The 27,951-nt window shown below is 41.1% G+C and overlaps 1 protein-coding gene across 28 annotated transcripts in view; it reads right to left on the bottom strand.

Annotated features, from left to right (window-relative positions):
* The window catches only part of PTPRM (protein tyrosine phosphatase receptor type M), a 395,597-nt gene that overhangs the window by 24,969 nt on the left and 342,677 nt on the right, over positions 1–27,951 (bottom strand). For all 28 annotated transcript variants that reach the window (XM_083518504.1, XM_083518498.1, XM_083518477.1 and 25 more), the window contains 3 exons: positions 22,941–23,017; positions 20,499–20,535; positions 7,648–7,745 (listed from right to left, as the gene is read on the bottom strand). In XM_083518504.1, coding sequence (XP_083374630.1) covers positions 7,648–7,745; positions 20,499–20,535; positions 22,941–23,017 — 212 coding nt within the window. The remainder of the gene's footprint in view (positions 1–7,647; positions 7,746–20,498; positions 20,536–22,940; positions 23,018–27,951) is intronic.

The raw sequence follows: 27,951 nt of genomic DNA, 5'->3' as shown, positions 1-27,951 counted from the left end.
AGTGGCTTGCCACTTTGGCAGTGGGACTGCTGCAGAAGCACAACAACCCAGAGATGCAAAACTCCCCCGCTGTGCACTTGATCCACAACATGCACATTCATCTTATTTCTTTGGACTCTTGGCAATTTATATTCACTGCGTATGTTGCTGCAACCCAGGACAAGGATAAAATTGCTAGCTTTTATCATTAAATGCACTGACCCTGATCCAGAGATAGTGGTGCTCAATAATTATTGAACTCGACTGATAATGTGCAGCTAATAACTATGTCCGGTGGGCCAAGATAGTACAAATCAATAAATGCATGACCATCACGCTCCAGGACAGTTAAATAATATTTCTGGCATCATTCCTACACAAGCATGTGGAAACAGTATGGACTGCACCTATTGTCATCCAGGAGTCCTGGAAGACAGGAGTGCCTGGCGTGCTCTGGTCCATGAGGTCACGAAGAGTTGGACATGACTAAACATCAACAACAACGGTCATCCACATAGATGTAAGCTAGGGTCAGTGGAAATATTTTTAAAGCCATTGTCAAACTGGGGTCTGTTTAGTTTAGGGTGCAATGAGGCAAGCCAAAGACAGTGGGGCAGCATGAGCAATGATCAAGCCTGATCCAGAAGCCATGGTTATGAAAAAGGGGGTGATGGTCTACTGGTGCAATGGACGTGGGGCTGATCTGGCACCAGTTTCCTCCATTGACTTGGCACTGAATCTTTGCCTTCTGTCCCTCAGCTTGCCAGACCTTTTGATGCCTGCTGATAGGTCTTTTCTGAAAGACTTAGATAAAGCCACTTCTGATCCAACATGATTCTCTAATCATGGGAGAGGTTCCATAACGTTGTTCTGTATATGTAGGGTGGTGCACTGCTGGTGTGGAAGGTCTGTGGAAACCAGCCCTTGCACCACATCATTTTTCAAAGAATATTTTTTATGGCAACTCCATAATGGCTTGCTCTAAATTCTAATGAGGCATTATTTGCATTTTTGGGGAGAATTCAGTCACATTCTAATGAGGTCTTCATAAAGCTGGCTAAATATGTTCGGAAATCATTAGTGTAGATTACCAGAGCAAAACACTCCTGGGGGACCTCTGCAGATTTTGTTACAGAACCTATGGCAGATGGATCAGTATAATAGCACAAGAATGCAAGGGGTTTTGGGGGGAGAGAGAGGAGGGCATTGTTTGTTTGTTTGCTTGTTTTTGGTCTCTCCACAGAAACAGTGTAAATGTGAGCTACTCAGTTACATGCTACCAGATAAAGAGCTAAATGTCCCTCAGGTAGATTCATTAAAGGAGGAAAACAATCAAAACACATTTTGCTGCCATTTAAATACCAGGTGCACTGCGGTCTACAAGTGCCAGGAAAACCGACGAGGTCCCTTGCTGGAATTCAGGAGAGCTTAAAGGATGCAGGGTTTTGACAAGCCTGCCTCAGATAATGACAGGTATTGGCAGATGTATGCAGGCCCTGCTAGAGGCGAATGGAAGGGCTGAATCATCTGCAGCAGGTGCCTGTGTGAGAGAAAGCCTCCCAGTGGCTCCTCTGCCTGCAATTAAAACCATCCTGATGCATAGAGCTCCAGGGCAAAAGCTATATCCGAGCACAAATTTAATGACTATCCAGTCCGGGTAAACAAACACACATACGCCCCCTCCATGATTAATTCATGAAGGACAAACACAAGTTATGTGGCAAACATGTTAAATAGGTATTCTTCTCTCCTGGAAAGAAAAAAAAAGTTGAGCTATTTCCCCCCACCCCACCCCCCTTGCTTTTGGATGTAAAAAATGGGCAGGTGGTCTCCCAAGAAATCTGTAAGTCAAATAACAAAAGCAGCGGTGAGCAGTTACAACAGCAAGGGTAAATAAATAAAAAACTTGAAAGCCACAAAAAGTCACAGTGCTGGCTCTACAGGAATCTAACCTATTGTCAAAACATGATAGTGGAGTGAAAACAACGCTGCCGCCCCCTTGCCACTGCCAGAAAAACCCTCAAGGACAGTGAACCAGCTAAAGTTATTACTAATGGAAGCATAACACAGCCCTAAGTGACTCAGCAGTGATGGACAGGAAACAGAGTTTGTACCCCCTTGGAGGCCATGGTCCTAGTGAAGATTAATTGCCAGACTTCTGTGTTCTAACTATTAATGAGTATTTTTGAAGGACGCTCTTTAAAGGAGGCCTCCTTTTGTGCCGCTTTTCTAGGTTCAGGTTTTAAAGCTCCATGTCTGAGTGCTGTTGTTGTTGTTTGTCCTGGCGCTTTCCCCCAGGAAAACACACATTTTGCCACTGAATCAAGGCAAATGGCAATCAGGTTTTCTGGACGAGCCCTTACTTGGTGTTAAGATCCACTCTGTACAGTGAAACTTACTGTTGTATAAACACAACAGTTTATACAACAGCTTCAATAATATTTTCACACAATGCACTGGAAAACACATTATTCCCCCAAATTTGCTGAAAGATACTGCTATCCTAAGCTGGATCTTACCGGAAGCTTACATAAAAGGCGCATGTGTGAACTGAGGTGCCACTGGCATTGTGTGTTCCCTGGGAATCGGGAATGTTTTCTAGGGAAGAAAGAGGGTTCAGGCTATCCCTGCCCACATGATGGATGCCTCTTCTAAGAGCTATGGGTGAGTAAGGTCTATAGGTTTGGGAACAGGCTGGCCATTATTCACACTCGCTGAGCAAGATGGTTATGTTTAATGCAAAATATGAGAGATTGCATTGGTTTACGTTATATTGCATTGGATCTACAAACAGTTTATCCTGGTTGCAGGATCTATCTACAAGTTTCTTTTGTTCACTGCTTTGGAAAGTTTAGACCGAGTCAGAAAATGTGAATGTTTTGCAGTTATTAAGGAGTACTCTGGTGTAGCTCAATTATACCAGAAAGATATGGATGGCTCGTACACCCCAGATAGTGTGGTTGCTGACCTTGAACCAGACATCCTGGAGAGTGAAGTCAAACCGGCCTTAGAAAGCACTGCAAATAACAAGGCCAGTGGAAGTGATGGTATTACAGCTGAACTATTTAAAATTTTAAAAGATGATGCTGTTAAGGTGCTACACTCAATATGCCAGCAAGTTTGGAAAACTCAGCAGTGGTCAGAGGATTGGAGAAGATCAGTCTACATCCCAATCCCAAAGAAGGGCAGTGCCAAAGAATGCTCCAACTACCGCACAATTGCACTCATTTCACACGCTAGCAAGGTTATGCTTAAAATTCTACAAGACAGGCTTAAGCAGTATGTGGACCGAGAACTCCCAGAAGTGCAAGCTGGATTTCGAAAGGGCAGAGGAACCAGAGACCAAATTGCAAACATGCGCTGGATTATGGAGAAAGCTAGAGAGTTCCAGAAAGACATCTACTTCTGCTTCATTGACTATGCAAAAGCCTTTGACTGTGTCGACCACAGCAAACTATGGCAAGTTATTAAAGAAATGGGAGTGCCTGGTCACCTCATCTGTCTCCTGAGAAATCTCTATGTGGGACAAAAAGCTAGAGTTAGAACTGGATATGGAACAACTGATTGGTTCAACATTGGGAAAGGAGTACGACAAGGCTGTATAATGTCTCCCTGCTTATTTAACTTATATGCAGAATTCATCATGCGAGAGGCTGGGCTGGATGAATCCCAAGTCGGAATTAAGATTGCTGGAAGAAATATCAACAACCTCAGATATGCAGATGACACAACCTTGATGGCAGAAAGTGAGGAGGAATTAAAGAACCTTTTAATGAGGGCGAAAGAGGAGAGCGCAAAATATGGTCTGAAGCTCAACATCAAAAAAACGAAGATCATGGCCACTGGTCCCATCACCTCCTGGCAAATATAAGGGGAAGAAATGGAGGCAGTGAGAGATTTTACTTTCTTGGGCTCCATGATCACTGCAGATGGTGACAGCAGCCACGAAATTAAAAGACGCCTGCTTCTTGGGAGGAAGGCGATGGCAAACCTAGACAGTGTCTTAAAAAGTAGAGACATCACCTTGCCAACAAAGGTCCGTATAGTAAAAGCTATGGTTTTCCCAGTAGTGATGTATGGAAGTGAAAGCTGGACCATAAAGAAGGCTGATCACCAAAGAATTGATGCTTTTGAATTATGGTGCTGGAGGAGACTCTTGAGAGTCCCATGGACTGCAAGAAGATCAAACCTCTCCATTCTGAAGGAAATCAGCGCTGAGTGCTCACTGGAAGGACAGATACTGAAGCTGAGACTCCAATACTTTGGCCACCTCATGAGAAGAGAAGACTCCTTGGAAAAGACCCTGATGTTGGGAAAGATGGAGGGCACAAGGAGAAGGGGACGACAGAGGACGAGATGGTTGGATAGTGTTCTCGAAGCTACCAGCATGAGTTTGACTAAACTGTGGGAGGCGGTGGAAGACAGAAGTGCCTGGCGTGCTCTGGTCCATGGGGTCACGAAGAGTCGGACACGACTAAACGACTAAACAACAACAACAACAACAACTGGTGCAGCTCTAGATTTTGGAGGAACCTGAGCAAGCTGCCCTCTGTGGGCGCCTTCAGCACCTGCTGCGCCCTGATGGCAATGTTCCTGCAGCTACCAGCCTCCTCATTACAGGCTTACCCATTGGCAGTGCTGTAATGGTCTAGTTGCTGTATAAGCTCCCAGGTGAGTGAGCCCTTCAGTGCAAGGTGGAGTGGGGTGCTAGTGGCTGCAGCAGAGCTACTGATGTGCAGCCCAAGTGTCGGCTCTGGTGGGCCCTGCCGATGATGGGCCTGGGTTGAGCAGATCCTATGGCAAACCATCTGGCAAGCACAGATCTCTCTTAGAAGCTCTGCAATGATTCTGGAGATTGCAAGGGAATACAGATACCCCATGAGTCAGTGATATTAAGAGATTTGGGGAAGTTGTGGTTAAGATGATTTTTCAACTTATGCTACCTGCAAGAACATTCCTTGGTCAAAGATAGGAAAAACTGGAACCCTTTGGAAATTAAATATAGAACAGGGCTAATGCTAATTTATATCATGAGATACAGGGAAGGAAGAGTTAAGTATTTAAGCTGTCAGGCGATTGATAAATCCATTTTGTTCAGGACTAGGAAAAATACAGTAGTCCTCATTTAAAGAAATAGACTGATGTCATGTGGTTAACTTGAATGGTAGGGAGTAATGAGGATATATAAATAATAAAATGAGTTCTGCAGTGATATGGTGAACCATGAATTAGGTACTTAGAGAAGAAACCAGAAAACTACTTTGCAATAGGTGTCCTCTCTCTACAGAGGTGGTGTGGTGGAAATAAGGATAATTTCACCCATCACCCTATGTCTTCTTAGGCCAACTTAAATTTTAATAATACTTTTTAAAAATTCAGACGTTGCAGCAATGATATACCAAGAACATTAGAAAATATAACCCACCCCCATGGAACTGTATACCAGCACCATGAAGCTTGCCATCCTCTTGTCCAGATTCCAGTTTTACAGTCAGAGAATCATGAACTTAGAAGGAATATTGCAGGCCATCAAGTCAAACTCTCTGCTCACAACAATATACTGGAAAGTTTCATATCAATAAATTAGTTGTAACTTTTTGCTTCAGCTTGAATGCAAGTGACAGAGGTGATTTATTGATCCACCAAGTCTCAAACTCCTTTGGGTCCTAAATGGCCTCAATCTGACCTTTTAAGCCAGTCCAACTGGTTGCATCTTTGTGCTCTCATAACAGCACCTAATTATACTCACAAATCGTGCTGCTTTCTCATCCAAAAGTGGTCCTGTTCCCTGATTTGTGATCAGGCTCAGGCACTTTAGATGTCTAGGCACTAGGATTTAAACTCACAATAAACCATGAACAAAAATCCCCTTTCTAAACACAGAATGAAAATTGAATTTACAATAAAGGAAGCTGGAAATGACACATTTACTCATATTACTGAAAAATTAATTGATCATTTATAGTCCACATGTCTATTTTTCAGGGGGGAAATTATAAACTACTGTTTTGGCAGGAAATTAAAAACATGCATCATAACTGCTTTAGCTACACTGAAGTATATCTACAATTTCCCATTTTTTTCCAGCAGCTAATAAATGCACTGTTCCTGGAGGTGTTGACAACATAGTTGATGAAGTTTGATATTTTCACTAGGAAATTGAACAGTGTACTCCCTAGGCTGTTTTAAACACCCTGACCTGCATCAATGCTAATGATACAGTAAAATAAATAAGAAACCCAACAACTCTTGTTGACCATTTAAAATGAAAAGCAAACTGCTGTTACTATCATTTGAAAATAACAGTGTACATGACCTAAGATACTTATTCCTTGGGAACTTAGAAATTTGGATTGCTTCTCCTTATTATTTCTATGGAAACGAAAAGCACAGCTTGACTGAGGAAAGGCCAGGCAATCTGGTCACTGCAGAAAGTAGTTATACCCTGCAAAAATTAATTACTAGGCAGAAAGTCCCAAAATGGCCTATCCTCATTCAGTGAAACACACTGAAGTACTTTTGGAATCATAGGAGTAGAAATAAATTCTCTTATATCTGAAGTGTATTAGGGAGGTTTCCCTTGTATTTTGTCTCTGTGTTTTAGAAGTTGAAGGAAACCTGGGTGCAATTTTCTGCAGCCATCCAAATTTCTGAGGAAATCTGTGGTTGGCTAATATAAGTAAGAAAATTTCCTGGAGAAATAGATTGTTGAGGTTTTGTTTTGTTTATTATGTTTCTATCCCATCCTTCCCGAGGAGCTGTGTGTGTGTGCGTGCATTCACGCGCATGCACACACTTCTGTTTTTACGACAAGTATGTGAAGTTCGCCAAATGGCTACTATTTTGTCCTAAAAGACAGTACAGTATATAATTTTTGAAAGTATAATTTTTCTGAATCTCTCTCTCTCAGGTGTCAAAGACCATGGGTAAAGAGGTGCATCTGCAGCATGTGATGGAAAGTGTCAGAAGCAGGGGGACAGGGGTGAATTATCCCCCGATTCAAAACCAGCTCCAGATCTTTTTATGGGGGGGGGGGAGGTATCTGGAGATCCAGCCACAGATCTCCCATCACATGTAGTTTGGCCCTGGGTGAGGATCTGAATAGAGGAATCTGAACCTCGCAACCTGAGCCACTTCACTGTGCTTGCTCTAAAACAGGGGTTGGCAAGGTTTACCGGCCATGGGCTGGATCACTCCCACAGAGATTGTCCGTGGGCTGGACTGGCACAGCACGATGCCAGAAATTGCATCTGTGCCTGTCCGCGTCACCGGAAATTGCTTCTGCACATGCCCAGATGCCGAAAACTGTGCATGCGCAGAAGCGATTTCCGGCGTCTGGACATGCGCAGACGTGATTTCCAGTATCTGCGCATGCACAGAAACAATTTCCGGCGTTGCTCAGCAAATCCCTACGCTGCGCCGGTTTAGCGCAGCTCACGGGGGACTTGCCGAGCAGGCGGCTTGGTTCATGGGTGGCTTATGGGCTGGTAAAACGGTCTTTGTGGGCCGCATTTGGCCCTGCTCTAAAACACAAAAGTCCATTGTGTTTGAGACTGGAGTGGCCAACTCACAACTTAAGTAGAAAAGTTAACAGCAAGGTTGTTAAATTCAAAACAGAGAAATCCCCACACCATGCATAAATATAGACAATTTCCCAAACTTTCTTACCCTTCCCACTTCCACGAGATTTGTCACCATGACTATGCTTGCTGTATTTTCATGCCAGACCATTCTCCAGAAGTCATATATTGTCTCTTGCATTGGTCCTGAAAGGACAAATCAATCCACAGGTTATTCTCAGCACATAACAGGATTGGAGGAATACACACTGATAATGTTATAGGCAATATTAAAAACTTGACAGCTCTCAAGTGCGTTAAGAGGTGAGGCAGAGATCTTCTGTAGGCTCATTAATTTAGCTTGTTAAAGGCTCAATGGAGGTTTCAGTTTCTTTCAAACTAATTTGCAATTAAGTGTTTCCCCCCCTCTTGAAAGAAAGTTGGTGTTGTTGTTTTTTAACAGGAGGTTGCAATCCTATACACAAACATATCTGAGGGGAAGTGTCACTGTAATAAATATGTTTATTTCTAATAGGAATGCTTAAGAATGCACTGTTAACTACAGTGGTGCCCCGCAAGACGAATGCCTCGCAAGACGGAAAACCCGCTAGACGAAAGGGTTTTCCGTTTTTCAATGCGCTTCGCAGGACGAATTTCCCTATGGGCTTGCTTCGCAAGACGAAAATGTCTTGCGAGTCTTGAGATTTTTTTTCGCTCCCCCCCTTTTGCTAAGCCTTTAATAGCCTTTTAGCAGCTAAGCCGCTAAGCCTGTAATAGCCGCTAAACCGCTAATAGCGCTAATCTGCAAGACGAAAAAACCGCTAGACGAAGATACTCGCGGAACGGATTCATTTCGTCTTGCGAGGCACCACTGTAACTACTAGGGCTGAGAGTTTGAAAAAAAATAAATAGAGAAGGCAGGGCAGCATCAGCCGTAGTGGGCGCTTCTGCTGCTTGCCAGGAGGGGCTGTGGCCAACCCAGGCCTGCCCCACCCCACCCCTGTCCTGGCAAGCACTCCTTAGAGACTTAGGAAGTACAGTATGTATAAACTGTTGAAATAAATAAATAGTAGCACACCACCAGGAGAGCTCTGCTGCTGCTTTTTATGCTTTTGACATGAGTAATGTTTCAGTGGACGATATTGGCCTTTCTCAGTTTAAACATTTTTCTTAGTTTGCACTATTGCTCTAATTAGTCTAATTCTCAAATCGCTCCTTCTGAAATGAGGCAGGTTTTTTGAGACAGTTTTTTTCCCCTTTGACAGCAGGAGAGAACATTGTTTAAATGCCAGGCCTGACAACTATCTTAATTTTAGAACATAACGAAAGAAATGAGCCCGAGGGAGGGGGAAGACCACCCCCACCCCTAAAGTATCTGCCTAGGCTCTAGAATAGCCTATGTCTGTTGTTTCTGGAGTGCTCTATGGGAATCCAGGCTAAAAGCTGGATCCACAATGAATCCCAAGCATTGACTGGGCCTTTGGGGAGGGTGTGGTCCTACCCAGGTATTCCTTCTTCTAACACTTTTGCTCCTGTCATATTTTTTTTTTTACCCTGCTATGTCGCTTTGTCTGAGCGTCTATTGGAGACAGAGATAATAAGCAGATATAAAACACCATCATTTACTAAAATCTTGCATCTACAAACAACCAATTACTAATCCTCTTCACAACACTTTTTAGTTACTTATTTAGAATTTTACTAGTCTATTCATTTGAGGACTTGCTTGAAACATTGCAATACCTTTAAAATTTTAACATCAGAGTTGCCGACAGCTGATAAAAAAAGGGCAACAGTAATCACCCTTGAAATAAGAATGTTTTTTCTAAAACAATAGCTGCAAACGACATACCACATCACTAATTGCACCTGAAAGCTCGTGTGCCCACTTATCTCAGGAGAAACCCATTAAAGGATACTATTAAAGTGAAGAAACCCACACCCACATATCCAACAGTAATCTGTTAAAATGTATTTTTCATTGACATTTGAAAACATTTAGCTTTAATGTTTTCATCTTGCATCTCCAGCCTTGTTTTGTGTGAGTGTCCTACGCAAAAATGACAAAGGCAATTAAAATTAGGCAATCATTCTTGCAAGATCAATATCATTGGCCTGCAGGGCTCAGAGCAGGTGCATTGTATGGAGTTATTATTTATAAGGGGAAGCTGTCCAATCTCAAATATCTGCTTTAACTGTGGCTGCAGAGTATTTGCTTACAGCCCTCTGCAGTCAAAACAGAATCTTATGTTTGGCACTTGAGCAGAACCATCTATCTGTATTTTTTACTACTACCACTACCAGTCCCTCACCAGAAGCGCCCAGGTTGTGTTGCAGAAATATAAATACAGCACTAAAAATTTAAAAGAAATTACAATCACAACTAGATTGGGCCTAAAACATACATCTCAATTGTCAGGGTAAAGAGGTGTATGTTCAGCATACAATGAAAGCTGTTCCATGAAGCTGCCAAATGTACCTCTGTGGGGAGGGAATTCCTCAACTTTTGGGCTGGCACAAGGAATACACTTTCCCAGCTCACCAACCCCTGAACCTAGGAGGAATGTGGAACTACCAAGAGAGCCCCCTCCACTGATTGTAACACCCAGGAGGGTCTGCAGGGAAGGAAGTAGTCTTTCAGATATTTGGGGCCCAAGTTGCTTAGGATTTTCAACACTAGTATGAGCAGCTTGAACTGGGCCTAGACATGATGTCGCAAGCGGACAAACTGTTTTGAAACAGGGGTTATACGAGTTCTGAAGTGAACTCCAGCCAGTAATCTGGCTGCTGCATTTTGGACCAGCTGATGTTTACAAATCATATTCAAGGGCAGCCCCACGTAGAGCGCATTGCAATACTCCAACCTGGAGCATTGAGTACTGTGGCCAAGTTGTTTCTGTTCAAAAGAGGCTGTAGCTGGTGAACCAGCCAGAGCTGGAAAAAGACACTACTAGCCTCCAGTGATAAGGCTGAACTCAGGAGGACCTGCTTCTTCCAGAGGGATGCAACACCATCTATGACAGGCTGTCTCCCCACCTCCCAGACTCAAGAACTTGGGACACCAAACATGCCTGTGTTTTTAGGATTCAGCTTCAATTTATTGGTCCATTTCAGTCCATCATCACCTCTAGGTACTGGTCTAACACCTTAACCCAGTGGTTTTCAACCAGTGTTCCATGGCACCCTGGGGTGCCTTGAATGAGAGTCAAGGGTAGCGTGGGCAACACTGGCCTCTGTCCCTCTTTCCTTCCCTCCCTCTCCTTATGCCCTCTCATGCCTCTGCCTTCCAAAGACTTGCACAGTTGTTTATTGCAGCAGAGGCTGCCCGAAGGACTCACAATGAGAGGGGAGAGGAGTGGAGGCTGAGGGAACACTACACAAGGGTATGTGTTCGAAAAAGGGCAAGAGGCTGCCAGCTCTGCAGGCAAGGGGTGGCATAACTGGGCTCCTGAGCCACATGGGGTGCCGCAGAAATAATGTAATTGGTCAAGGGAGCTTGAAAACCTCTGGCTTAACCGATTGTCCTGATTCAGATGGAACAGAGAGGTAGAGCTCACATATTTATGACACCTCAGAGCCTGAAAACAGCTCCTGACAGCTTCTTTAAAATGTAAGAAGAACCTACTGAATGAGGCCAATGGCTTATCTAGTCCAGCATCCTGTTCTCACAGTGGCCAATCAGATGTATATTCCAGGTATGATAGTGGCCTGGAGGCCTGAGGAGTTGTGGGTTATGGGAGAGACTCACAAGAGGCTTGGAAAGGGTCCAGAACGACTTGAAACCACTTTGATTATCTGATTACTGGGGTGGGGGAGTTCTTTGACACATTCTGAGCCACCCCAAGGAGAACTGGGAGAAGAGGGATCCACCCACCATCACTACCCAGGCTGATTATGCTTCTTAAAAGCAGGAGAATTTGTCCTGCAGTGTGTGAGCATGACTTCATGTGGATGCAGTCAGGGGCTCTAAGCCCAAAGAGCAGGAAGGGACTCAGGGAAGGTTAAAGGGGATGGCAGGTCCTTATGAATCTCCAATCCTGCTTAATGGGCAATGTGTGCATGGCTGAGGGCTATCCAGAGAGGAGAAAGGCCTTCATGGAACCCAATGCCACTTCCCCATCCCAAACAGCTGAGCCCATATTACCATATTATATCTAATGAAGTAGTAAACACAGAGCAGATATCCCCAACCTGCGGCCCTCCAGATGTTTTGGCCTACAACTCCCATGATCCCTAGCTAACAGGACCGGTGGTCAGGGATGATGGGAATTGTAGTCCAAAACATCTGGAGGGCCGAAGGTTGGGGATGCCTGCACTAGAGTAGTAGAAATGGGGTAAAATAATTCTGTAGTGATGTAGACAATGGCAAAATGACATGCACCACCACCTAAACAGCTCATTTGCAGATACGTTTCCAGTGCATTTTATAGTATTCTGTAATCTTGGGTTGTTATATATAAGTTATGCATGCTATGTCCCTTTTAAAATCAGTAGGAACTAAACCTGCATGACTGGGTGCTGGATAGTAGTATTAATCTTTAGTGAATAGTACCTTCTGTGTAAATGTATTTGTTTGGGGTATGCAAATCATAGATCATGCCAGGAAATAGATCCTACCATTAGCATGGTGGTAGAAGAAAGTAAAAGATGAAAAATAATTTTATAAGACTAGGAATCCCAATTGTTCTGGAAGGAACTGGATCAAACCTTTCCTCCAAGATAATCCATCATCTTCCCCACACCCCCAAAATCACTTTTTTAGCCTTGCAGATGTTAGGTTTGTACCACAATCCTCTAGGAATGAGTGATGAGAGAAATGCTCTCCTTTGGAATGTCAGCTGTGTCCCTGCTTCTGTTCTACCTGCTATAGCAAGACAATGGTAATTAAAATAACCCCAGGGAGTGAGAATTTAATAGAGAATTTGTTATCTATCCATTTTACCTGCTTTCTTATATGCCAGAGAGCCACCAAAATTATTCTGGACTCAGGACATTCATGGGAGGGAAAGAGGCTAGCTGCATGTCTTTGAAAGTAATTCTCTTCTATCCTATTTTTCTTTTCTACTTGACACTTTTCAAATTATTTTCTGACATCTGAATAAATTATTACTCTGTCATGTCTCCACACAGAATTGAAAAGCATTAAAGGGCAGGTAGGGGCACAGGATTTATTGTCATCAGGAGCTGAACAATTCGATTTCAGAGATTTGGGGTAGGAAGCGACACTGTAATCACTATAGGAGCCAAGTTTACAGAGGTTGACACAGAGCACAGTCCACTAAGAACTGCTGCTGTGCAGCCCTGATTAATTTCAAGGCGCATGTACCAGGAGTCTGTGCAAGTAACCACCTCAAAAATAAACAGAACCTGCTTTGCAGAAGGACTTGGTGTGGTTCAGCTTATTCTCATTCCCCTTACAGGAACGTTCAGCATTTTCTTGCTATGAATCCAATGACATAATCTACTAGCAATATAATATAATGGCTGCTATAAATACTCTCTACCATGAGGAAATGATATAAAATAGTCTCTCTTTTGCTACTGTGACACTACTAAAAACAAGGAGAAGCTACTAAGAAATGGGTAAGTATTTATTCAATCTGCACAATCCCCAGTAATTATTAAGTGAATTTAATGCCCCACATATGCCATGCTTTGTAATAATTAGAGCTGTCGACTTAATACATTTTCAGCAAATTTACCTTGTTACATTTAACCGATTAATTGCTGTAGTAGCTGATTAAAATAAACATTACAATATCTCAAAAGAAGTCAAGCTTTAGTATTTTACAAAGATAATAATTTCCCTAAACCAATCAGCACAATTACCTCCCTAATTTTGATTTCCCTTGCAAATAGTCATTCTTTTTCTACCAGGTTTTACTAGAGTGTTAAGAGTATGGGGAGTTGGGCTTTGGCTTAAATTGCCCCATAATGTAACCCTTGTTAGTTGCAATTCAAGAGGTAATTTTTCTGGAGAAAAGGTTTCCTTTGACTTTTCTCTTCTAAAGTTCATCTAGATAAGCATCTTTACATGTTTCCAGTTGGTCTCTGGAAAGCTCAAAGAGAACATTGGCAACATCTCGGGGAAATAAATTCTCTCTCTCTCTCTCTCTCGTTTCTCTCTCTCTCTCTCGTTTGCAGCTCTCAATCTTTCTGTCCATACAAAAGAGATGGGAGATAGAAATGTATTGGAGAAATGGACCAGGAGAAAAATGTATCCTGTAGGTATGAGAAAGAACTGAAAAATCTGAAGGAAAAAAATGATAGTAGAGAGCTTAAGATATGGAAGAACAATCCAGAGTTAGATGGCAGGAAGTCCTTGAGAGGTTTCTGTGGATTGACATTTGTTCTGATTAAGCAGTAGACTGGGTTTTCCCAGGGAAAGTGGCAGGACAAAAAACAAACAAAACCGCTCTCAGATTCATGACTTGAGATCACGGGACAAACAGATGTGTAGATGGCCCCTACAAGCGGAAACTGAAACAGTCACATCCACACCATCCATTCAAAGCACATAGCTTCCCTCAAAGAATCATGGAAACTGTAGTTTGTTAAGGGTGCTCGGAATTTTAGCTCCCTGGGAGGGGTAAACTCTAGTTCCCAGGCACTGAAATTAATGAACATTACTAAATTGTTGGCACCCATCTTTTCCGGGAGACAATGGAGGAGTGTGCTTTTGGGAGTGAAGTCAAGCTGTTGGATGCTTGCAGAACCTGCTGCGGCTGTAGAGACCAAAGCGGGAGAGACAAGTTGTGTTGCTGATGGGCCAGATAAAGGCACCCGGTTGTACTACTGCAGTTGCACCATGCCGTTTCTAAATTAGGTCTAATAATTTAAAGGATCCACTGTGAGAAAAACTTAGTTGAAAACCACCTAATATGATTTTAATATATGATGTGGATGTGACCACTGACTTTGGTAGGGAATAATAATCATTAGTACAATACTTCGTTCTGAGATGATAACAGCACTGTCAAAAGTTAGGAAAGCTTATGATACCAACATAAAGCTTTGCATCAATCCAATGCAAAGAAAACAAAGGAGCAGCCAAATTTCAAATGTCATTTGACTTTGTTAGAACACAAACATAGTTGAGACAGTAACCAAAATAACAGAATCTGAGTAATTTAATTAAAAGTTTAGGAATGCTGTTCTCCTTAATGTAACCTTATGGAGCACCACAACTGTTAATAGACTAATCTCTAAGGAGAGTTCCCACAGCATGTGGCTCAATTTAAATGCAAAATTACAGGATTACTAATTTTCTGCCAGCCCAGTGATCTGATTGGCTAATTACCCATAAGAACTGTGTATACATTATTTTTCTTTCAGAGTATTTGGGATTTTAAATTCTCAATATAGTAACTGAGATACATAAAATAAAAATAGCTGCTTCATAAAATAAAGTTCTAAAGTGATTTCTTAATGAAACTAAATGGCAAAAAAATCTTTTTCAAAAAAGCCCATATATTCTGTTGAATAACATCCACCAAATCTGTGGAACCATTTGAGTTTGTAACAACAGTTCCTTGCTCTTAGTTCCACCTCCTCTTGTCATGTTCCATCCACATCTGAACTGGTCACTTTGTACTTTTCTTACATATTTTTACATATTCTGTCCTGCAAAATGAAGTGACTCTGGAATGCTTGGTGTAAAGAGGCGTCTAAGTGCTCCTACTGCTTGATCTGTATTACAGCTTTGCCTTGTACTAATCTTGAATGAGTTTCAGCTGCCAAACAAGATAACCTATAAGATAATTTTGTGCGCACTAGAGCAGTAATAAATGAAAAAAAACACCATACTATTAAGTTAACCAAAATAATCATAATTCTTCAGGTTTGAGATGTGCCACATATCATAAAAGAAAAATGAAATTGTACATGAACAACAACCTTTCATTTAATTCTTAAGGGCTTTGACCCACTTGATACTTCACATCAGCCTGACTTCTACTGTTTATTGATGACGTCCCAAAGTCATGGAACGGCAAATATTCTGTCATATTTAAGGGCATAAACTAGGTAGTGCACAATAAAATCACGCATCCTTATTGGCTTAGCAAGAATTATTTCCAACCAATATCAGGAAAATTCCAACCAAACAATATTTAAATGACACTGCATTCTTCTCGTATAGCAAGGAGCTCTGATTCCAGTCTTCACCTGATCCAAGCAGAAATCAAGTCACAAAAAGAATTGTACACTTCTATAATTTTTTAAATCAATTGTGCTTTACAATACAGCTGCAGTGCCAAGTAAATGAAGTGAACCATTTTAATTGTGTTGCTTAGATAAATGTATCTGCACCAAAAGCACTAAATGAAAACACTTGGGCTCAAATGAGATTTAGGAACTGCAGAGGTAATCTCTACAAAGCCTTGATCTAAATAGCAATTGAACATGGAAGGAAAGGCAAATACTTTTTTATAAAAGAGTCAGTAAGCTTCTACCACTGTGACGAAGGAAAGATCTGGGCACCACTTACAACACTAGGTACAGCAGTGATTTTCATAGCATAAGTAGAATCTAATTAACAAGGAAGAAAGGATTGTACAGAAAACAGGATTTTCTTTTCCATAGATATTTTGTTCCAGGAGAATAAGGAGAACATTTACTAAAAAGACTGGAGGTGAAATGAATGAATGTCTTCACTTAACGCAGAAGGTGCCAGGCAAGCTTCCCTGGGGAATGTATCCCACCGACAGGTGCCACCACCAAAAGGCCCCTTCTATTGCTTCCACCCTCCACACTTCCTATGGAAAGGGCACTCTGAGGAGGGCATTTGGAGATGATACTGAGGCCAGGATAGGCTTGTTTGGAAACAGTGAATGTATTCTGTATAAGGTTGTAAATGTTAGAGCTGGGAATCTGAACTGGGCCAGGAAATGCACTATGTGCCATTTGTATTCTGATTGCTTGGTATTTTGCAATTTTGCTATTTATGCTACCACAGTCAAAGCTGTGTAAACACTTGCGTTATAAATGCTTATCTTTAGGGGCTTATAAGGCTGACACGAAAGGATTTTCCCATGGTTGAAGCATGATAAGTTTGTTGCATTGAGGAAGAAAATTATATTCACAATATAAGTGAGAAAGTAAATGGTTTGTTTTACAGCTAGAGGCAAACTGAAGGTATAAGAATGCCTGTTTGCAGTTGCTGATTTAGAATTAGTAATTAAAATATTTTATTAGGCCTAATATATTTAAACCATACCTTAATAACTTGAGCCTTAAGCACATCAAATATAATTACTGCTCCTGTGTTTAATTGTATGTCTAATTGTAATATTACTTTTACTGGTTACACTGTTTATGTCAGGTAAGTATGATATGCAGGCAAATTTGTTATATGATAAGCACCGCAGGAATCAACTTATGAGTATGCACAAACAAATTGAGTTTTTCTGTGGAATGTACACATTTCTGCTGGACATTTCAACGATTTCACTCTTCTGTGAACATACTGGGGTTTGCCATATGGCTCTTTGTTCTCCAGTTACTTTTTACTCTGCAGATATTTTCTATCTAATTAGCACTTGAATTTTTAATTTTTGTTTAAAAAATGTAGCCACTTTAAAGGTTTTAGTTTTTCTTAGTAGTAAGCAAGTGACCAGTTCAGAGAACATGCATTTACGCATGTTGTTTAATTTTTCAACAATTATCTGATAAAAGCATGGAAACATTCATAGAATCGTAGAATTGTAGAGTTGGAAGATACCATGAGGATCATCTATGCAGGAATATTTCACCCACTGTGGGGTTTGAACCCACAACCCTGAGTCTCATGCTTTACCGACTGAGCTGTCTACTTCCGCTGTCTACATCAATTCCCCCCAGCCTGCTGCTCTACCGATGTTTTGGACTGTAACTCTCCTTCAGGTCCATTCAGCATGGCCATACTGGCTGGGGCTGATGGCAGTGTAGACCTAAATATTGGGTGGGTGGGGGATCAGTTTGAGGAAGATGACCTACACTGTGGAATCAAACATGGCTACCAGCCCACCTTTTAGCTGAAATGGGATTTTAAATAAATATTCTCAATTGGAAAATGTCAAATAGTCCTTTTAAAATTGTGCCTGCCTGTTCTTTATGCATGGTCCATTACATCAAGACAATAGTTTTCTTATTACAAGTATGACCCAGGTGCTTATTGTGACTGTCTCTGTCAATTACTGTAGATCACCTGAAGTCTTCATTAGTGGCAATTTCAGCCTATTATAGCTACTGTAAAGAAGAAAAGTACCGTAGATGCTCATTTTCTAACCCAAATTGCAGGTTTAGAATATGTTGCACTTAAAACATAGCTTAATGGTCCCTTGATACAACAATAGGTAAAACAGTTTTTGTCCACCTTACACCAGTTTCCTAATCAACCTGATTTGAAAGACACAAAAGGTAAGCTCATTGCTAAGCAAAACTCTGTAAAGCTAAATCTTGTTCATTTGGAAGATTCCAAAACAGTAAAAAAAAACCTAAAACACAAGTGATTAGGCAACCGTCCAGCTTTGTTGAAAAGCCAGATTGGTAGCCGATTGCAAACTGATTATGTTTGCCACTATTTAGTGGCATCCAATTATATTTGCTCATTAACACTTGATATGTTGAATGGAGCTTAAGAAGAGCACTAGGACAATTAAATAGCAATCTCAACTCTGTAGGGATTTGAACTAATTTCTCAAATGATTTCCTTTTCCTGAAGAGCATAGTACAAAGGAATAACATGCATGAAAATGGGAATGGGTTGGATCAGAAAGGTTACTGAAAGAATGATGGTGAAATATTTTAATGGACATATCCAAAATGTCTGTTCAGATGTTTTAGTCAAATGTTCTCGCTTTCAGTAAAGGTATGGGTTGCAGCCATTGCTAGTCCAACTCAAAGTAGACTCCTTGAAATTGATGGGCATGACTAACTGGGGTGAATTTATTTCAGTGGGTCTACTCTGAGTAAAATTTAGTTGGATGGAACCCTTTGGTTTCCTCCCAAAATAGGAGTAAGAGTCAGCTAATTTCCTCAGTCACCAGTTTATGTCTGGAGATAATGGAGGAAAAGGCAAGACGGTGACATTCATGTTCTTATCTTTCTCCAATTCAGGCATCTCTAATGGGCCTCTATCAGGCCAGTTATACCTCATCCCTAAGCCACACAGGTGGAGTGCATAATGCATTGCAAATATGGCTCAAAATGGGAGACTACAATTCATTCATTCATCTCTGCATTAAAGTGCAGAACCTTGTTTAAACATGAACCATCTCTCTCTCTCTCTCTCTCTCTCTCTCTCTCTCTCTCTCTCTCTCTCACACACACACACACACACACACACAGAGTTGGCTATCACTTTAAATACCCTGTAGTGGAATAAATTGTCACTAGGTGGCAGTATAGAGCTGTTTTGTAAGGGGCAACATGAGCATCTAAATTTTAGAAACCAAAACAAAGCCATAGTCCTTCCTTCATTTTTCTGTGGTAGGTAGAAGAAAGTTGTTCTATGGAGCCAAGCTGTTGGTTTTGCACATTGAACGAAGTATAAGGAAACATTAAAATAGCAACCATATCCAAAATATCAGTAAAAAAGGTGAGAATTTCCCAACATGTTAGGAACCAGTTTTCTCAAGGTAGAGGAAAAAATTACACCAAGGTTCCCCCCCCCCCCACACTTCATGGCAAAAGACATAGGTGCGCAAGCTGGTGCTGGGATTTGGCAAAAGTGGGTGAGAACAGAAGCAAAAGTTGGTGGAGTAATAGCTGCAACTCCTACTTTTGTACAGTGGGCAGGGCCAGCTCATCCCATTTCGCCACCTGAGGCAGAACAGGAATTGCTGCCTCCTGCTGTGCCCCACTTCCAAAGCTGGCACACCCAGCTGCTGTCAAACTCAGTGGGAGCCGAGGCACTCCTCAAAGCAGTGACGCTTGCTCAGCTTCTCTGTCTGGGGGTGGAGAAGATGAGCGCCAACGCTGCACACTGGAACACCTCCCTTCCCAGCAGCAGAAGTGGGGGTGGCGGAGCGCCGCCTCTTGCACTTCTGCTGCCTGAGGCAGATGCTTCCCCGTCTCATGGGCTGGCTGCCTCTGACAGTGGACTACCTGCCAGCCAGAATTTCCTATAGTCCTCGCATCTCTTTATCCTCAATTCAGGCAAGAAAGAGCCATTACTACAAATCAAGGAGATATTCCAGCCAAGCAAAATCACTCGAGGAGAGTGCACAGCAGGGCTGGTGAGGGATATGGTCTAGGGAGAACCCCAGTGGTTGATAAGAGAGGCCTGCAGAACTTCATTCATGCCCCAGACCTGAAGTTCCCCAATCTACACCAAATATTACTTCCATGAGGGGGGAAACATGCAAGCGATGTTTTCTAGGTTACTTTAATTAGTTAGTTCATTTTAGTGTTTAGATCCTGAAAATTCAACAATAGTCCTAGGGCACCAGTACATCTAGTTCATGTTCCGAGTAGAATTATCATTTTGTTTAGTATAGTATAACAGTAGCCACAAATAATATATTGTATATGCTCATCAGAGTACACAAATAAAAAAAAAAGGCTAATTCCCAATCATAGATACAAGGATAAAAGTTCTTCTCTTTGAAGAATAAAATTTAAAACATCTGTTGTCTTAGCATACGAAGCCGAGTAAAGCTGCTCTGTATACTGTGCCAGATTTGGGTACAGGAGTATTAGAACCAGGAAGTTGTACAGCCATTTTTAATGAGCCTAAAAGCCTAATTAAATATATACAGTACTGTTCATCACAGATTCTTTCAAGATTCTTCACTTCTGTCATAAATTGGGGGGTGTTTTGGAATCAGAGAGCTAATCTGAAGAAATCAGGTGCACTGACTATAGTATTAGTTGTTTATTACAACATAAGCGAAAGTGAAAACCTTCAGAAGTGCATTTCCCACATAAAAGAGCAATACACATGTATACAGGAAACTTATAAATGTGAGATCAACTTACCTTGCGTAGCAATATAGTGGTTTGGCCTGTGATAACCCTGAAATAAATTTTTAAAAAGCGTTTTGTGTGAATCTTGCGCAATCTGTCACAGGAACAAGGCAAAAAACATAAACATAAATACGCAGAAAGAAACCTACTAAGGGCAAAGGTTTCACCTTATGAATATGAGAAAAGCTGACAGGTGTAGCAGCTATAGCTGACAGGAGGCTTTTAAAGCTGTGTGTGATTAGGTAAGGAGTTACAGCTGCTGTATTCTAGGGGCTCCTGTTCTTTTCCAAGGAAATGGTCTAACCTAGTGACACCTGCAGGTAGCAGCAACATTTATTTAAAACCCTTTCACTTCTCAAAATTCCTGCAGCATTGCAAGGCACAGCAGCTAAGGTCAAATGTTTCAGTTATCAGGGCAGCATATTATCCACTGAAAAACTGCTTTCCTGTAATCTGATTCTACATCACCCAGATACTGTTTGGCACATCCAATCATCACATGGTTACTTGCCAGCCCAGTTCTGCTAACTGAGCAGCAGTAAAGGGAGAAATAATGTTGAAATCAGTGCTTCTCATCTGGTTATTACTACGGAACCACAAAGAACTATGGAACTTCTTCTGTGGCTACTGTTGGGCCTGGGTAATGCAAGAATTAGGCCTAAGCTCTAAACGATTGGCCATTCCTTAAAGTACGAATATAGGAAGCTGTTTTTTATCAAGTCAGACCACTGGCCTAACTGCTCCTTATTATCAATAATATGCTTTACCACTGAGCTGCGGCTCATCCATGAAATTTAAATGGCAAGAGCAGGAAAAGTAACTGTTACGTACAATTCTATAAGGATTGTATTACACTTGCCCATCAATGATTATTATGTTTACATTGCCTTTACATACACACTTCTAATGAAGCACAAAATTTATGTACAATTGCCACTGAAACTAATAGGATTTGCAGTTCTGGTGTACTTAAAAATTAAAAATGAATCCAAAAGAGAAACATTACAGGCAAAACTGCATACCAAGCTGTTAACAGTAGAAACTTCTTATCAGTATTAATAAAGTTAATGCTAAATCTTTTCCATCTTTAGACATCTATACCTTTAAAGCACATTCCCACCTCCTCAAAGAATTATGGGCACTGTAGTTTGTTAAGGGTTGCTGGGAATTGAACTCTATGAGGAGTAAACTACAGTGTCCAGAATTCTTTGAGGGGAAAAGTGTTTTGAATGTGCTTTAATAGTTGTTTGTGACTGGGGGGAAATTCCATTTTGTTGGACTAAGAATGGTTTGCTCAGCTCTAACTTGAAAACAACAAGAGGAATTCAGCCCTGTGCATTAGGATTCTTCCATCAGTTGAAGCATTTCCCCTCTGCTCCCCATGTGTGCTATTCTGGGGGATCTTAAGTTTCGATTTAAAGCTAAATTAACCACTATTTAGAAGCATTTAGTTTACAGCATGGCAAAACACACACTCCTTAACGCTGAGACTGCCAAATAAGATGTGCAATTTGCTTGTTGAAACTCTTGCAGGGTAAAAAAATGCAATAAACAAACAAACAAACAAATAAACTAGTTTTAATTAACTGAGAAAGAAATGATCTAAATTCACTTGTGTCATAGTAATTGGGAAATTGTGCATATAAGGTATTGGCAGCTTTGTCACAAGGTGTCACTAATGAAGATAAAAGCAATGTTGATATCAATTAAGATGACTAGGTTGTTCTGAGTTACTAAACATTAATGTTATGTGTGAACATGAAAATTACTGATTTTCTTTGCAGACTTAGTGCTTAAAATGGCATTGACTCTTCCTTGATTTCCAGCTCTACTTTTGATTTCATTCTTTCTATGCCCCCCAAATGCTGTCTCTTAAAGAATTTATTCTAATGTAAAACATTAAGTTAACATGATGCAGAATGAACAAAGAAGCAGTCTTCAATAATTAAACAGCATACATATTTAATGAACTGTCTTGCTTGCATTAGAAGTCCTGGTTAACAGATGCAGTCTATACTTTGAAGGCTGCTTAAAAGTGCCGAGATGACAAGAGATTGCAAGCCACTGCATTAGGAATTATAGAGTTTTGTCACATTAATATGCAAACAGCCCCCCTTTAAAAATTGAATCATGCCAAGTTGTTGACAGAAAATGAAAATAACATGTCTTTGGTCCCCCATAAATTTCAGGAGGAAAAGTAGCCAGATAAAATTACTGGCAAGTCTCCACTCCAATACATGGCAATTTTAGGAAATGTCTGGTTTTATTTTCTTATTAGCAATCTTTGGTCGTTTTAATCTCAACTCTAGCATACAAGAGGGGGTCTCCAGATTGGTTTCTCACAGAATTTAACAGCTGGCATCCTGATTGCATGCAACATCATTTGAAATATCAAATGAAAGTCTTTCCTTAAAATAATACTGTTAAATTTCTTGTCTAGATGAGTATACGTACATCGATATAATTTCCATTGATGTAGTCAGAGTTTAAGTCCCCTTCAATGGGCTGCAGCCTAACTCGAGAATGATCATCTGAAATAGAACACATAACACATGCATTAAGGAATTTGTATTCTACTCAATACTCATCAAATAACAGTCAACATCAAATAGTCACATGGATAATAGAAGGAACACAAGATGACAAGATACATTGTCCCCTCACAATGCTATGATTACTTTAAAAAAACATAAAAAGAAAACAAGTCAGTTGGCCCTGTCCTCAGGGGTAGAATAAAATCTGAAATAAACTTCCATCCAAAAATCTTTATGGTTTTCAGTGTTCCTCCCCTAACAGTGTTTTCGTAAACAAAGTTCAGACTGAAATGCAATATTAGTGATGATTTTGAGTTGGCACGACTTTCATGCACTCCTTATTACAAACCATTTCTTCCCAATTCTTAGTCTTTGTGTGATGCAAATCAGTCATAGGCTTGCTGTTTGTGGACCACAACATTTTCTTTCTGGATCGGTTGCCAAGTGCAAAGACATTTGAAAGCCTTCTGAATTAGAACTCAACTCCTTATGTTATCTCCGTGGAGGCTGTCCTCTGCGTTCCAAGCAGAAGAATGAATAGTTAGGATACAAAAGGAAACAGGTAACACCATGGAATGATGTGTATTGCTCGGTTTGTGGTTGTTCGTGTTACTGAGATGTTTCAGTCAAGATGTTAATACACAGTCACAATGTTACATTCCAGTTTCCATGTGGAAGGCTGCTTGAAGGCTTCAGCATAAAATAGCATTCATGGGGGCTGAGCTCTTTGGGCCACACCCCCAATATTTTTGGGGAGGGGGTGGGCTCCCCAATGTCCTAAAAATTAGGGAGTCGAGGAGGCCATCAGCGGCCAGCTCCTTCTCCGCCTCCAACCTGCCATGGAGAGAAAAGAGGCTCAAAGCAGTCCGCCGCTAGTGGCAGTGTGGCAGTGGTAAGAGGAGGAGGGGGAAGCTGTGCTGCCGCCATGTTTAGGTCCTCCGTCAGCTCCTCCCAATGTCCTGACATCACATGTGTGATACACCACCACCCCGCACCAAACTGCTCTCAACAAACTGGCGCCTCTGATCACCTGTACTATGTGGAGACTTTCCATGAAACTACCCATGATACAGAAACCTTTCAATTGACTTCCGGCATGATGGCAATCAGGTCAGAATCTACTCTGAATGCTGGTGGAGAATGACAGAGCACATGCACAGCGACACTTACATGCACCTAGCAACATTTCTACCTTCCATTAATTCAGTGCAGCTCACTTTAATTTGGTATCCACCACAGTAAATTTTCCACTATTATACGTATCATGGTATTGGAGTTGACCTGAAAATGTACTTCAGATCACTGTAGGTTTATGGGCCATGGAATAAAATCGCTCTCTGTAGGAATATGAAAGGGGTTTCTGTATTATCACAGAAATAAATTACCTGGAAGTGTCAATGTGATTAGGTGTGCAGTTGTAATTTAGATAGGGAAACTTACTGATCACCCACCAGCTGAATATACTATACTTTCACATTACAATTATAATTTAGATTCAAAATACAATTCAAATTTAAATAATAAAAAATAGAAATCAATTACTCACAGGTTTACCAGGCCAGAAAGATTATACAAAGGAGGTAAGTATTAAGAAACTCTGGGGGGAAAGTGAGCTACCTGTACTCTGAAAATCAGCAGTTTTACTCTGCAGTTAGGGAGGCTACTTAGAGTAACTAGATTCATTCTCTCTGGAGTTGGAGAATAAATAAACAAGCAACCTTTACTCTACTTTTTCCTCTTCACTTGTCACCACTTTCTGAACAAATAGTAACTTGTTAAAGTAAGAAGAAATATAGTGTTTTAAAACAGGAATACCCAACATGTTGCACTTCCAATTTTCTGGACAACAACTCCATCATGCCTGAAAATTGGACATACTGGCTGGAACTGATGGGAATTGTAGTGTGAAACATCAAGACAGCACCACCCTGGCTACCCCTGTTCTGAATCATTGCATTGTTGTTGTTGTTTTGCTTCCCCACCCCTCTTAGCTTCAACCTCTGTTGAAAATGCAAGACATAAACTACCTAAACAAACCAACAAATCAACATCAGGGCAGCATCTCTGGAATATATTCTGTATGTCTGTTTCCACGGGTGTCTCTCTGGATGCATTACAAATACTCATGATACTACTTTTAAATGACTGATTAACTGTGGAAATTGGAAGAGTACGTCTTACAGGAAAGATTATTTCCCTTAATGCATTCTGCAAAACCCCCAAGCACATCAGTAATATGATACCTTGGAAAGCAGAAAGATAAAATTATGGAATTCCACCTGGTTCTGGTTGTGTTTTTAAAAAAGTCCATGTCGCTCTCAGATTGTGATTAAATGCTATTCCTTAAAATGGTGTTTGTGCTCTCATGGCCAAATTCACAAGGCATGTTTAACTTATGTTCAATTGGAATGAAAGGAGGTTTGTGTCATGGGAAGTTTATTTCAAGACTAAACAGTTTGCCCTCTTGTATGCCCCTCTGTAAGTAGGGTCTTCTGGAAAAACTCATGACATGTGCACAACTCTTTGGAATACAGTCATAACTCGGGTTGAATGTGCTTCAGGTTGAGTGCTTTTGGGTTGCGCTCCGCGGCAACCCGCAAGTAACAGAGCGTGTTACTTCCAGGCTTTGCCGCTCGCGCATGCGCTCAAAATTATGCCGTGCGCATGCGCGGAAGCGGCAAAATGCGACCTGCGCATGCGCAGACGAGTCGTTGTATCTTACGTTCCATTCAGAATGCGAATGGGGCTCCGGAAAGCATCCTGTTCGCATCCCGAGGTACCACTGTACTGCCTTAGTTGTCTACTAAACAGTCCTGCAGAAAAATGTTGACTCTGTGTTAGCTGTGCTAGCTCTGTCAGACAAACAGGAATATGTAAATGCCTTTTTGCTAGAGCAAGCACATACGACTTTGAATGCATTACAGTAGTGGTTACTTTCTAGAGGAAACTAGATTGCAACAGGCATCTTGTGGAAATTCATATTTTCTTTACTATGCGAGTCTGTATTTTTGAATAACTATAGCAGAGGACTCAAAGAGCCCGAACCTGATGTTACAAAAGCTTCTTATTTTTCAATGCTTATGGGGAAATGGATGGTGCATATTTACTGCACCCTTTAGGAGGGCAGGAAGTAAAGAGCTGTTTTATGGTGCTTTACAGTGGATTTAGATTCCATTACTGAATATGCGTAGTGATAAAAAGGATGTGATGCTGCTGATATTAAAATATTTTACCTCTGTATCGCTATACCAAAGCCATTTTGACAGTAACAAGTTGCAGCATATAGTTATTAGAATGCTGGATATTGTTACAAGTTTGTGAAAGCGCCCATCGCTTTGGTTTTATGTAAGAGGATGGTCGATAAAACAAGCTTAATGCCCCTAAATTGTTCCAAATCTTTCTCCAGCCTTTACACTGGTGGGAAGCTGGTGGGAAGCGAGGAAATATTTTGCTGAGAGACAAACTTCTGCAGCTTCAGGAGTCCATGCTGAAGGTCTCTGGGGATATGATGCAGTTAGCAATTGTAGTGTCTGCTTTAGGCATTTGGCCACTTCCAATATTGCTTTTATTTTTTAAAAATAGATATTCGAATGATAATATGAGCCACTTTAATTAATAGGAAACAAATCCAACTGCTCTGGAACGTTGGCTGAGCTGCTTCTTTGCATTCAATTTGTTCAGCTATTCTTTAAACTAAGGCACAGACATGGTAAGAGGGATGGATGTCACATGCCTGCTCTTTGCACTACAATAGTGGTGCCAAGAAAAAGGGCAGATTTGAAAGCTTCCTTGGTAAGAATTCTTTCTTGACACCTTCTCAGAAGTGTCTCTTCCTTGCAAGCAAGCGCCTCATTCAACCTACCCTTATTCTATTCACTACATAATATGCTCTCCTGTAAATGTACCCAGTGTCAGCTAATGCGTATTTGTCAAAACCCATTACCCTATTTTAGCAAACGTTCCACACTTGTATAACCCTCATTCTTTAATGGTTCTACTTTTAAGTCAAGAGACCTTCAGATAAGAGGATAGCAAAGCCATTAAATGCTTTCCTCATAGTGAACATGAACCTTAGTGAAGTCTATTCGCTAGAGGCCGTCTTCAAAAGGGCAAATGCTTATTATTTAGTGTCATCATTTACCTATCTGTGTGATTAATTAAAACTCTGATCCAGTAGGAAATGAAGACTGCAATCCTACACACACTTACCTAGAAGAAAGTTCTGTAATACTTGTGGGGAAAGTGTCATGGATGGCTGTAAGCCACATGAGGAAATGGGGTCACAGACTATTTTAATTACATAAAATGTGATGCTCAACTCTCTTTGGACGTCTTTAGTTTTACTGACTAAAGGGGCATATTTTAAGCAACATGTGTCTGAAGCTAGTGTAACTGGCATTGGGCTGTAGATGTAGCAGTTTGTAGACAATATATTTTAAATAAAAACAATACCATCATTGCTTACTTGATATTTACACAAACCTTCAGCCACAGTGGACACAATCCAGCAAAGGTTAGGCATTTCTGAGAGCCAAACTAAATGTGCAGGCAGTTTCACATACAAATGGGAATGAGATGGTCTGCTTATGAGTTCAAGGGTGGGAACTAAAACCCAACCTCCTCTCCTGCCTTGTGTTGCTGCACTCTATTTAAGTAGTTTCTCCTTAGCTGCCTCCAGTATGAGACATGAGCTGGGCACTGAGAAGTTTGCTTCAAACCTACAGAGCACAGTGTAATAGATAAGGTAGGGGTTGATTTCCCCCTCCTCCCCATATGCTTTTTTAAAAGAAGACATGTGTAGACCCTCCCCTCCTTCATTTCATGTGCTTAATAGACACACAACTGCCACACATGTCTACTTTGGTTCTCAAAGTCCCGCTGAAATAAATGGAAATCAAGTGTACCACTAACACTTAAATGGGAGCTAGGTG

The sequence above is a fragment of the Podarcis liolepis genome (genome assembly GCF_965112155.1).
Source record: "Podarcis liolepis genome assembly, chromosome: 8".
NCBI classification, from domain to species: domain Eukaryota; kingdom Metazoa; phylum Chordata; class Lepidosauria; order Squamata; family Lacertidae; genus Podarcis; species Podarcis liolepis.
The sequence above is the reverse complement of the archived record's forward strand: the minus strand, read 5'-3'. Positions and strand labels throughout refer to the sequence as shown.